Genomic DNA, 11,728 nt, shown 5'->3' with positions numbered 1-11,728 from the left:
ATTTCACTAACCTGCTAATTATAATTAATTATGAAGTATTAATTGTTATTGTTATAACTACATAGCTACTTTTATACCAAATATGCAGCTCAAACTTCTTGACAGCAAATGAAATTACAAACAAGAGCAACAAGTGCTTCACATCTATAAAACTGCACTTCTGTCTCTGAAGCCATGAGCGTAACAGAAACTCCCTTTTTTCATTGAACACAGACTCATCACTGGCTTTGATTAACTGAAATAAGTCTCTTTCAGCTTACCCCAGAACGTCTTCACACAGGTGTAATCTCACTGTGCATCTGATCTGTGTCAAGCGTAACCTTAAACTTAGGCGTAACAAACTTGATGCTGTGGGACCTACTAACTATTGACCTCAGAGTCATCACCTATGTGATATAAGATGGACAATAAAACCCTCTTGACCATAATAATAAAAACAATTAATAATTCAATAATTTCTTATAGTGAATAATCTCTGAATTTCATTAGTTAATCACAATTAATTGCATTTTTGATCAAAGTTTTAAAATTCTATTATTTTTCATTTCACAAGATATTAATAACCAGTGTATCTTGATCGTGAGTCAAATCAATGCAAATAATTACTTTATGAACTTTAAGTGCAATGAGCCAGAAGTAACACAATGTCTACTTCAAAAATATAACTTGCATTAAACAGAAAAGCCATATTACGACAACAGTGCAGTCACTTCCTCAACTCCACATACCACAGCAACTCCTGACGTGCCTTCAGACATGCTAACAACCCACAAACATTCACTCATCGTATCGATAATTTTCTCAAACGCCTCAACTCAGACATCAGTTTCAACTACTGCATCTCGTAATCTGGCTGGTATTCAACCTCAGTTTTGCCACATTAGCGTTGCATATGTCTTGATATTTTCCTGATATAGAAGTTAGGCCTCATGTCAGGTAAGGCTGTTGAAATATAGAGAATTTATGGCAGAATGTGACCTCCATGCTCTATGTTCTTATATGGGATTGTTATAAGTAATCGAAAGGGAAATGGTTTACCTTTAATGTGCTTTGGAAGTATTTTAAATGACTGGAGTTGTTTAATGATTTGTTAATGTTTTTTTTTGTATTTTTCATTCTTTACGAATTTCATTTGAATGTGTCCTCTATCCCCACCAGGCCCTCCACTGTGTGAGTATCAGTTTAAAACATAATCTAATGTTTTGTAATGTTTCTCTCTTACTTTACTATGAATATGTTGAAAGTGAAGTAAACAGAATGATTCTCAGCATACAGAGGAACATGTTCAACATCTACATGAACAAGATTAAAACAAATAGCAGGTGGATCATCTAACTAACAGGTTTTACTGTGTATTGTTTGTGCAGGTTCTTACACTGTTGAATGTTGTTGTTAAATGCATGTTATGTAGACCCTCTTTCATTATCTTTAATATATGTGCTTTTTTTCTCTATTACAGCTGAATTTTTAAGTTCAATTGAAATATATCAGACTAATCCTGATGAACTTCCTGCAAACATAATGGACAACTTACATCAGACTTACCCAAACTACACCAATCTCACCATTGATTACATCTGTTCTGGTAAGTGATGAGAATGAAAGAAGAGACACTTTGTTGTTTCAGCAACATTTAAATTTACATAGAAAAAATATTATTCAAATCTACATTTCTATTGTTTTATAGCAATAGCGTAGTAAAAGAGATGAAGAGAGATGTAGAGTGAAGTAATTTATATAGGGGTAGAAATCTAGATTTTCCTCTTAACTATATTGACATAAATTGTGTCTTCCTGTATTAGAGGAAGGTGGAAGAGAGTTTTTGCTTTGTACCCTCTGTGAATCAGTTTTGAAAAGAATATTATTTTTTGCTTTTAATGTCTAAATCTAAACTATTAATAATTGATTTTAACTTCTGAGGTACAAATACTAGTTGATGTTGAAATGTTGTGATCCTTCTGTCTCCTCAGATTCTGACAATAACTTCAAGACTGTGTCTGAGCTGGAGCCTTTCACAGACTACACCTGTACTGGTCAGATCAAGGAAAACAATGTCAACAAAAAAACCACGACTGCTATCATTGTCAACGTTAAGTGTGGTATGTTGTTGCCATGATAGCTTGTAATCTGAGATATTAATGATCAGATTAGTCGGCTCAGTGTTAAAGATGTGTGATGTGTTTCAACAGATCTTCAAATTGAAAATGTAGAAAAAGAATCAACCAATACCTCCATTAAGTTTAGCTGGACAACAACCAGTCTGAACTGTGAAAAGGTCCTTCCTGAACTTGAGAATCTTTCATACAACTGCAGATGTCGTCCTGATTATTCAAAACATGATCAGAAATCTGGACAATGTAAGAATTTTCTTTTTTTAAATCGTTTACATTTTAGACCAATGTACATCTTGTAGTTATAAAAGTTTAACTTGCACTCACATGACAAGTGAGACATACTATGTAGACATTTGAAACTTCCAGTGGCCTCAAGTATATACATTTTTTTCTGTGCTCATTTTTTAGCATGTTGAGTGATAGTAGGTGTAAATAAGAGGACATTTTTTTGTGTGTCAAATATTAATTAAATTTCCATTAAATGATCCAGAAATAACACTGAAATGTCTTTAATTATGAGCTTAATTACCAAAATTGTGATTACAGCTAAAATTGTTGTACTTAATGATTAGCTGGTTATTTATTAGATATAGTTTTTAGAAAGTGTGATATAAGTCAATTCTCTCTTATAGTTTATACAGAAGTGTTACACTGAAGGACCTACAGTCACAGTGACACATTGATGATTTGATATCTATGTTATTTTTGTTAATGACAAGAACAAATGTCACAAATGTTTCTTAACTTTAGGTTCAGTCTTTTCACATCTCTTTATATGTTCCTGTTGTTATTAAATCAAAGACCAAAAACATCTAATGAAAACTAAACTGTTACAGCCACACCTAACAAACAGCCAGCAGGAGGAACATGTACAGTCTCTGGACTGACACCATTCACCGACTATACCTGTACAGTCCAACCCACCTACAACGGCAAGGAAGAGCTCCACCCAACTGTCGTTAACCATAAAACTGATGTTGGAGGTGAGTAAACAGCAAACTGTCTTTGAAAAATATGAATCAACACATATGTGTAGTTACACATATAGTTCAAAAGTGGTTAAAGGTGATTTATTATATAATGTACATACTGACTGTTGAGCCCCTTCAGGGAAATCTTCAATATTGGGTCATACAAATTGACATTCACATTTTAAATTATAATCGAATAATAAAACAATCAAAGTAAAATATAAAAATCATATATTAGCCAAATAATAATATTTTCCTTGTATTGTCTTAAATAGATAATATTTCATTAATTTAATTCATTTGAATGACGTAATAACTGAATTTTAAAATCTACACAAAAACTATGTTGATTATGTGTTGATATCAGTTCACAGGTACTTCTGGATATAATATGTTACAACTATGTGATTTAAGTTCTCCTACACCTTACAGTTATACCAACAGGCCACAACATACATTGATAAAGGATCTATATCACAGTCTCAACAGAAGCTATCCTCATGTGTTTATATCTCTGTCTTCTCTACTTTTTTCTCAATTTTTAAACTTCTGTCCTCTGACAGCCTCATAATAAGACTCACCTTCTTCATGTTTGACATTCAGTCAGTTGAACAAATGACAACCTGTGACTGTGACAGTCCAACAACCCCACTGAGTATCAGACACTCTGATTAACCAGACTCCTCACACAGCTCCAGTCAACATATAACAGCTGTGTGGGATAAATGAAATAAGAAAAAGTTACATTTTTAAAAGCATTTTAAAATTAAAATTCAGTTATTTATCATTTAAAGAAAGAATAAGGAAATACTGATGCTCATGACAATCAATACAGTAACACTAATGAGTTTAATCAGTGGTGAAACAGCTGCTACTTTAAACTCAACAATCACTTTAACTGTGAATAAGCATAAAGTGTTGCATCTGAAGGATTTTTTTCTCTCTCTTACAGTACCCGACAATGTTGGCACGTTGAAGACAAGTGTCCCAGAGCATAACGTGATCAGAGTGACCTGTTATCCTGTGAAAAATTTCTATGGGCCCGAGGAGACATACATTGCAAATCTTACTTATCGTGGGGTCATTCAGGGATCACCACAGAAGAAAAAACGATGTGAATTTGAATTCAAAGATCTAAGCTACTCAACGGAGTATATAGTGGAGGTTTGTATAATCTGACTTTTTGATTTAACAATGTTAATCAGTTTATTCCTCATACTTATGAGTCACATAGTTCCTACGTTAAAGGGTTATTCTGTCTTTTCAGGTGGCCGCTTTCAACGGACATTTTTACAGCAAAATCATCAGCAGGAAAACAGTTGACACTTTCTGTATGTGTGGTCTTAATTCATTTCACAAATTGCTCAGATTAAACATTTCATTCAGACATACCATACATGTTGTTATCATTGGTATTAACGCTATTTCTTTGATGTTTTTGTTTTTTGTCATCATAACCATCATTCTGCAGACAATGACAAAGCTGTTATTGGTGTTGTGGTATTCATCATCATATGTGTGGTGATGGTTCCCGTGTTCTGCACGATCATGATCTACATGAAGAAATGCAGAAGCTCCCAGTAAACATATTTATTGATCTTATCTCCTGCATCAGTTTGATGACACGTTGCATTTGGTCACTTTTACAGTTATAATGAGTTTTCATTTCCTGTACAGGACAGTTATTGCTGTTGAAGCTGAAATAATTTCCACAGGATTCCTCCACAGGAATGTGAATGAAGATGTGATGCTGAAGTCAACAGCAGGTGAGTAAACTTTAGCTGTTCTGTTCTTCATTCATTAGTCTTAGAATATGTAGCAAACAGCAATTACTTTCATCAGCTACAAATGATGTTTTTTTCTTCTAGCTGTTATTAGATCACTTGTTAATGGTAGAAAGATCATTAATTAGTAATTATGTATTATTTATTGTATTATAGTAACTTTTAATATAACAGTTTTAAAGTGAAAAATCTTTTTGCATAGTCTGAAGTGTGCTACAGTTTGATGAGTACCCACTAAGTTGTAGTATTTCCTGTTTTTCTTATTCTCTGTTGTAGTTTATGTTAATGTACCCCGACGGCGTCATGATGAAAATCGATGAACGCAGGCCTGACGGAGCTGCCAATCAAATCATCATTTACTCTTACTGAGTTGTTCAGTATGTTCAATAGTCAGCTTTGAACAATGGCTTTCTTAACTCTGTTCTGCTTGCTTTAACTGATTGTGTTTTTTGTTCTCACTTTGTTTGATCATACAGATATTTTTTGTTTTAATGCACAGTTTTAAATCTTCCTGTATAGCATGGCTTATATTATTATTATTGTAACTCGTGTTTTATTGTTCTGTTCTGATCATATTGGCCATTAATAGTTTTACACATGCCAATCAACACCAGCTAAACAAAAGTAAAGCAGCAGCACGTAGATTTCTTCTCCAGGAAATGAATGTTACAAGTGGAGTTTGCAGTTGTATGTTGTGGTGTATGTTGTGTCCTATTATGTTTTTAAACAGATGACATTTGTTGTATGTGTGTTTTTGAGCAATGTACAACATTTTTGTATCTGTAATTACTCTTATTAAACATTATAATAAAAATAAATGAAAATGGAACATGGTATCACTCTCTGCTGGATACTCAATAATGAAAATTGTTTGTTTAAATCTGTATTAGGATTTTATATTTGCCTTCACAAAAAATATAATCACAATATTTGTGACCTAGAGCTACTGTAAGTCATAAGTGGAAATAAATGGGTTTTGGGCTGAATGCCACAGACAGATATTGAGAAAGTGACAATTACATTGCATAATAATCTTAAGCAATAACGTATGCAAAAATAATTTCTTGAGTATAAGTCCAAGTTTTAATTATCTGGAGAAATACTGACTTGTTCAGAGCTTACCATTCTAACAATAAATATGTAGGTTTTCCCCTCAATGACACCAAAGCTTATAGTTAAAGTTCTCCTCCACCTGTAGTTCAGAAATCATGCTTCCCCCCCCCCCCCCAAAACACCCTGTTTATTATTTATACTCGCTGTCTCAGTCATTTCTTTAATGATGCATTCAGGTAATCCTCACTGAATTGTAAAATATTTAAAAAAATGAAAGTTATATAAAGATACTTACCATTAAACTGCTACAATTTACCAGGTTTCCATTAAATGCCAAAGTGAAACATTTCATCTTTTGCTGAAATTCGAGGACTGTGAAACCCATTCAACACTGATATTTAAATCTTTGTCAGAGTAAAGAGGCCCAAACACTGCCTTGCTTTCCAAGGTGCGTTCAAGGTTTGTATTGATTAGGCTGGTTAGTGGTACTTCACATACATGTTACCACATATTTTTATGACTGTATTTCTTGATAAAGCATGTACAATAAAAACATGTTGTGACTCAGATTTGTTGGAATATTTGGGAGGGATATGCAAAATACCCATTAAAACCAGGTAAGAGCTCCAAGCACATGTCATAAAGAAATTTGAAAGCTTTATTGCATTTAGTTAGCATACAAGGCATTGGTGATTTTACATGAAATGTTCAGAACAACCAAACTACTGATACAATAAATACCAATTGCATATAGTGCCTACTAATTTCATTTTTAGGAAAACCCCCTGGACTCTTCAATAACAACTTCAGAGAGCCTTTGGAAAAGTAAACTGAATGAGATAAAAGAATTAGACACATTACAGCAGTGGTTCTCAAAGAGGGTTCTGGAGACCCACATGGGGTCCCCAGCAACAAGGGGAATCATTTATGTCACTATAATTCAATCCATAATAACACAAAGACAGAGTGTATGACTATTTTGGTCATCGGATTCATACACTTTCTGTAATAAAGTATCTAGGGGGGCATCCTGGGACAAAGTCTTATCAAATGGGGGTCCGTGGTCTAATTTGAGTCAGTTTAGAGGTCCAGGATGTGAGAACCACTGCTGTAGAGCTCTGTGATGTGTTGCATGAGGACAAAGAAAAATCCCAATAAAGAAATAGCCATACTGAGTTTCTTAGCAGTCTTTATGTTAACAACCCCCTGGTGAGGAATTAAACCTTTTCCGTACATAAACAGAAAATTGCAAAGCTCAACGTATAAATCTATATTCAGGTAAATAAATCTGACTTTGCACTGCATACTACATGTTTTTAATCAACAAGATGCAGACCAGACATCCTATTCAACTACAATGTCCTCTGACATCTTCTGATTACAAAAGAAAGCAACTATTTTTAATGTCTGTTACATCTTTGCTGGGAGGTTAGAACTGATGATGATGATTTGACTTTGTGAAAGGGACCAATGTAAACTTATCTTTAAACTCTGTACAAAAGTATCAGTTGTATATGCTTAAAAGAACATTTGAAAGTTCAGCCCCTAATCTTTGGAGATTCTATTTTTGGTATTTTGCTGTTAAATGCTACTAAATTCTTGAGGGAGTCTTGTTGCGCATTAAAACTAAAATACCTTTAAACAAAAGTGCTTAATAGCAAAGGCTCCCTTGCAATTACAACAAAATACTGAACGTTTTGGTGCAATACAAATGCTCTTGTTTAGACAGTGTAAAGGTAGAAGGTAAACAGCACTGTGGGTGAACAGGATAAATAATTAAGATAATCACTGTAATGAAAAAAAAAAGTTTTACTGTGATTGGAGAGAAAAGCGATGTAAAATAACAAAATGTAGGACAAGAAGTACAATTGCAAACAAAAATTGCAAACACTGTATTTGCAAGTCTCAGACAAATGACTACAAACACACTATCAAAATATTCTGTTAACCATAACAAAATAACTTACATTTTCGTTCACCTATAAGCTTTGAATTTGTATATAACAAATATTAAAGAGTATTAAATGTTAAAAAAAAAACAAAAAAACATGAAAGACATGGGCATACATGTACAATAATTCCAATGAACGGTTAACAGGCTATTTGATAATGTTAAAAGAGGATTCATAAGACACTGAAATAAAGCGTTATCAATCATTGTTTACTTACTATACCTTCCATGCGGTATCATTGTCATTATGTAAACCAGTGGTAGTCAGTGCTGGTCATTTGCGACACACTGGTGTAAACCTATTCACTGTAAAAAATATATATATATTACCAAAGAGTCTAAAACCCCACAGTATTAAAACTATAGGAACTTCTTTGCTATGTACAGTAAAACAAAATGAGTCCCATTAGAGCTTGTTTTTTGTTTGTTTTTTTCACAAGTCATTGATATACTTTACATAAAAGATACCTTAACATATATATAAACTGCTCTGCTCTCTTTTTGTGTGACTTTTCTCTTGGTATCTCAACTAAGGATAGAAGTTAGGTAGGCACGCTGTGATTTTCACATGACGTGGACGGCAACACAAGGCAAGGATCTGCTATCTCTTCAACATATTTGTTACTTAACAAGACACATACACTGCACACCAACAGCAACATTAACACACACAATTTCCTCAGTACAGACTAACTTTCTGGTGGGTCAAATGCATTCACTGAACTAGTGGTTCCCAACCTGAGATGATGGGACAGGATAAAAAAACATTTGGGACACACAAAATTGTGATTTTCTGCTTTACAGTATCTCTTATGGATTACTCCATTTGATCTCCTTAAGCCTCTAAAAGCTGTTCAAATAAAAAATATGTCCTCTTTATAGAGCTGCAAAGTCAATCAATTAGTCGATTGACAGAAGATTAATCAGCAACTATTGTGATGTGATGATTATTTGCCTTTCTTTGTTGAGCATGATGATAAACTGAATCTCTTTGGGTTTGGACTGATCTGAAGATGTAACCTTGCACTGTGGGGAACAATTACATATTATTTTCACTATTTTCTGACATTTTGTGGACAAAATGATAACGATGAATGAAAACAAGTTTGTCAGACAATGTAACATGTGATGAGGGGTCCAAGGGACACTTTGCTTTATTTTAAGGGGTCACAAGCCAAAAAGGTTGGGAACCACTACACTGGACCATAATGGAAAAATAAGTGTTTTGATTTTTCTCATGTCTTCATTGTGATTTACAGTCCCTAATAATCTCACACGCTAATAGAAATATAAATTGTTCAAATTGAACCATGAACAAAATATCTTGGTATCAGTGACTAAGGTGAACAGCACATTTTGTTATAGTTTCTACCACTCCTTCTAGGCTGGCAAAAAAGAGGTGTTCTGAAATTTTCAAAGACAATACATAGGTGTCAAAATGACTTACATTCAAAGTGTTGTGGAGACATGTGCCCGTGTTCTCCCCCCAGCACGTCTGAAATCTACCCTCTAAATGATCCTTCCTTTCCTAATACATTCATTAGACATGATCACCCTGCCAGCCTTCCAGTACCAGGGTAAAAAGTGCAACACAACAACACTTCAACCATCAATAACACTCTTACGCCTCTCAGTTTTCTGCCACTGAGTAAAAATCTCTATACTCAATTTTTTTGAATTACTTTCAAAGTTCCCATTGTCTTTTTCACACTATTTGCTGGCTAAAGGTCTCATGAGACCCATTGAAAGCCTATAAAACCATGTTGAAGAATATTTGCAGTGATTAACAGTTTTGAGAATTGGAAGTAACGTAACCTTTTTTTTTTTTTGGTGTCTTTTTTTTTCCAGTACATCTGCTTTAAATAGCATCTGCTGGTAGCAGCTGCTGATGAGCAGTTTTGGTTCATTACATGAAAATACAGAGGACTTGTGTTTCAAAGCTATAGACACTGATTTTCAGTGCTGTACCATTACTGAAGTCTAGGGGAAGGGGGGTGGTGGGGGGAGGGGGGGGTCCATCTGACAAAAAAAAGTGTAATCTCTTTAATCTTTCTCCTGGGGCAGAAAAGATTTTGGCTGTCAGTCACATTATAGACTGTACCACCACCTTGGAAAAAACTCTGTTACATGTACAGTACTACTTATCACAAGGAGCTCTGGAGTAAGTTATTTTATAAAAGCTGATAGATGTGTATGAGTCCAGCATGAAAAGCAAGGTAGGAGGTGGGGAGGTGTTCTGCAAGATATAGTGTGTGTAACTCTGGGCTTAGCTGCCCTGTGTCATGTTCTGCATGTGTTTGGCAATGTCGTACACATAGGTGATGTCCGGCCTCTTCTCCGGGTCAGGGTTGATGCACATATCTACCAATTTCCTTAGCTGGTGAGGGATTAGAGAGTAGGGTGGGGTGGGGTTGGGTTGTTGGAAAAGAGAGAAATAATTCAATCAATGACACTGTAGTGAGAGTGTACTGTATATCTGAAATGAGCAGTTCCAGAGAAAATAAACCAAACACAGAGACCTGCTCATCTTTTAATGCCCTCTAAATTGGGTTCTTTCCATTATAGCAATAACAAGGCAACAGGTAACCAAGCTGAGACAAAGATGCAAGACTGGGTTAGCGCACTAATCGTTTTTTGGTCTGCTGAATCCACTTTTACCCAAGCCCACACATGCACACTCACCCACAAGCGCATTGGCGTGCACACAAATGTGCACACACACAAACACTGCTGCCACTCTATTGCCATCCGGAGACAGCACTTACACTTGAAGCCGAGCGAAGCGGCTGATTGGAGCAGATAGATAGACAGGCTCGCAGGCGGAACAGCCACCGCCATCATTAAAAAAAAAGAAAAAAAAGGAGAGAATAAAAGATGGAGAGGAAAGAAAAAAAACAACATCTACGCAAGGTCGCTATGGTAACCGCCTGCCGACTTCCTGGCCGCTGTTGCGTGGCACCGGCTTGGACGAGTTCTCGTCAGCCATTGTGTATATGTGTATATGTGTGTATGTGTGTATGTGTGTGCCTGAGTGAGAAAGTGAGAGAAAGATGTAAATTCAGACAGTCTGAGAATTAGTCCCCCAGAATGGAGATATTGGGGAGGGGGTGGGGGGGTGGTATGCCAAAGAGATGCAGATATGTAAAATATTCATACGCTTCTTTGCATGGTGAGTGGGGTGGGGAAGTGGAGGGGAGTGTCAGGTGGAGGGAGGGGGAGCGGGAGCTAGTGAAGGGAGGCGTGGGGGGGGGGGGGGGGGCATAGACGGAGATGGTTAAATGACACAACAAAGATGAGCAGCTGACAGTTTGCTGCCGATCCTTCAGGAGCATTGTTTACATCCAGACAGGCGCTGCAGGCACCCCCCTCATCTCCATCTCTCCATCACGCTGTCTCTCGCTCTATCATTCCCTCTCTCTTTCGCTTTGTCTTCCTTTCTGCTGGATTGGGGTGACATGTGGGGCAATGCAGCTCAGCATGGTGTGTGTATGTGTGTGTGTGTGTGTGTGTGTGTGTGTGTGTGTGTGTATGTGGAAACTGATCTCTTGTAACAAATAATATAAAATTGCAAAAGAGCTTATGCAAACACAAAAACACACACATAGAGACTAGCAATTAGCCTGTATCAACCTAATGAAGTTAATACCACAGGATAATGACAGGCCCTGTGTGCAGACTTTAGTATTGGTTTATAGACACATGAATAAGTAGAGCACTTAAAACCAGCCATTGTGTGCAGACACACTAGTCCATGGACATTAAAAAAGTTAGGTGCTCTTTGTTTAGTGGACCATTGAATTAATTTCTGTATTGCATTATTAACCTATAAAATAATGTGACTTATCAAAATGAATA

General features: G+C 35.8%; 1 protein-coding gene and 1 long non-coding RNA gene across 4 annotated transcripts in view; one reads left to right on the top strand and one right to left on the bottom strand.

The window, feature by feature from the left end:
- Nucleotides 1-1,458: 1,458 nt before the first annotated feature.
- LOC128362099 (uncharacterized) lies at nucleotides 1,459-2,215 on the top strand. The gene is made up of 3 exons (XR_008321616.1): nucleotides 1,459-1,585; nucleotides 1,971-2,099; nucleotides 2,190-2,215. It is a non-coding gene; the product is annotated as an uncharacterized LOC128362099 (long non-coding RNA).
- Nucleotides 2,216-7,149: 4,934 nt separating this feature from the next.
- nek7 (NIMA-related kinase 7) overlaps nucleotides 7,150-11,728 on the bottom strand; it is a 64,628-nt gene continuing 60,049 nt past the window's right edge. For all 3 annotated transcript variants that reach the window (XM_053322745.1, XM_053322746.1, XM_053322748.1), the window contains one exon: nucleotides 7,150-10,250. In XM_053322745.1, the coding sequence (XP_053178720.1) occupies nucleotides 10,140-10,250 (111 nt within the window). In that variant the 3' untranslated portion in view covers nucleotides 7,150-10,139. The remainder of the gene's footprint in view (nucleotides 10,251-11,728) is intronic.

This window comes from Scomber japonicus, chromosome 7 (assembly GCF_027409825.1).
Source record: "Scomber japonicus isolate fScoJap1 chromosome 7, fScoJap1.pri, whole genome shotgun sequence".
In the NCBI taxonomy this organism is placed as follows: domain Eukaryota; kingdom Metazoa; phylum Chordata; class Actinopteri; order Scombriformes; family Scombridae; genus Scomber; species Scomber japonicus.
Note: the sequence above shows the minus strand (reverse complement) of the source record. Positions and strands in the feature narration are given on the sequence as shown.